Source organism: Phalaenopsis equestris, unplaced genomic scaffold (assembly GCF_001263595.1).
Source record: "Phalaenopsis equestris unplaced genomic scaffold, ASM126359v1 Scaffold196670, whole genome shotgun sequence".
NCBI classification, from domain to species: domain Eukaryota; kingdom Viridiplantae; phylum Streptophyta; class Magnoliopsida; order Asparagales; family Orchidaceae; genus Phalaenopsis; species Phalaenopsis equestris.
In genome coordinates this window covers 1-1,609 of record NW_018216619.1, presented here as the reverse complement: position 1 = coordinate 1,609, position 1,609 = coordinate 1, and the positions used below count along the sequence as shown (strand labels likewise).

Sequence of the window (1,609 nt, the reverse complement as noted above, 5' to 3'; positions counted from 1 at the left end):
TTTTTTTGACAACCATTATGAAAATTTAAATGTGAAATCGGTAAATTTATAAAAACTGGGTGCTATTATGTAATTTTTATATAAACTCACTTCTGCGGAATGAAATCAATGCTGCTGGCTTCCTATGCCTCTCCACCTTCTTCCCCGTCTTCCTCACCCTCCGCCATTGCTCCCTTATACTGATAGAATTTAGCACAAACCAAAAAATACAGAAAATTCAGCATCCCCAAAACCGCAATGAGATAATAATAATAATCCAATCTCCCCTGATCCAAATCATCTTCCAGCCAGCTCCTCCTCCCTTCACCACCCGTCACCTTCCTCACCACCGAAACCAGAAACAGACTCAGATAACTCGCCCCTGCTAAGCACAGGAAAACCAGAGATCCTCCCATGGTCAACAAATGCTCCGGAAACTCCCGATTATAGAACTCAATCTGCCCCACATAATTGAAAGCTTCCGATACTCCCATCACCGTCAGCTGCGGCGAAAGCCACAGCACCGACATCATCGTCTTCCTCTCCCTCCTCCTCCACTCCACCAGTCCGGCCAACACCATCGACAGTACTGACAGCAGGAGCCCCGTCCCCTGTCTCTGGAGCAGAGTAATCCCCTGTTCCAGCTTCGTTACCCTTCGCAAAAAGGGAACCAGAATCCGATCGTAGATCGGGAGGAAGATGGAGAGTGCGAGCAAGTTGAATGGGCTTACCGCTGCCGGCGGGATGGCGAATCGGGGGCCAATGTGGCGGTCCATTTTCATTGACTGAAGAACGATGAAAGTCCACTGTTGGGACAGAACGGTGAAGAACAGGACTCCAGAGATCCAAATGGGGGTTATGCTTATCAAACATTTGACCTCCTCGATCTGCTGCACGCTGCAGAGTCTCCATGGACGCGCACAAGAGCCGTCCTCAATGCGCACCTCTCCGGGAAGCTCGATGGCGGCGTTGTTTAAAAATCTGAACTTTGGCGTCAGGGGGAGCTTCGTGATCAGGCCATGGCGCGGGGGAGGATTGTGAAGCAGGGCGGTGGAGGAGAGGCGAAGGCGGCGCTTGCGGAAAGCGGCGACAAAGACTTGAGCTATTCCGGAAAAGATGCTGCCTTGGGGAACGACGTGGGTGTAGAGAGGGGTGCCGAGGAAGAAGAGGATGACGGCGAGGAGCATGAGGGCGGCAGGGATGCCGAAGCCGATGGGCCAGGAGATGGAGTTCTGGATGTAGACGAGGAAGGTCATGGAGAAGAAGAGGGCGAGGCAGCTGGAAAAGTAGTACCAGTTGTAGAAGCTGTTGAGGGATTGACGGCCGTGCCTGGTGGAGCGGTCGAATTGGTCGACGCCGAAGAGGAGGCTGCAGGGGCGGATTCCGGCGGCTCCGGCGATGAGAAGGGCCATGGAGAAGTAGAGTGGAGCCAGGCGGGAAGGGGAAGGGGAGGGGCAGCGGTCGGTTTCCGGGCATTTTGGGGGACGGAGTTGGGGCAGGGAGGCGCTCAGGGTAAGCATAACTATTCCCTGCAGAAAGAAGAGGGGACATAAATGTATGAAAATATTTTTATAAAACAAATTTCTCCTCCATTATTGTGAATATTCTAAAACATATTAATAAAACTAAT

At 51.8% G+C, this 1,609-nt stretch overlaps 1 protein-coding gene across 1 annotated transcript; it reads right to left on the bottom strand.

Moving 5' to 3' along the window:
- Positions 1–61: 61 nt before the first annotated feature.
- LOC110035195 (protein NRT1/ PTR FAMILY 2.13-like) lies at positions 62–1,508 on the bottom strand (the record flags this gene model as incomplete). The annotated part of the gene is made up of 1 exon (XM_020739431.1): positions 62–1,508. A coding segment is annotated over one exon (1,386 nt), but the record flags the coding sequence as incomplete, so codon positions are not given.
- Between the last annotated feature and the right edge of the window lie 101 nt (positions 1,509–1,609).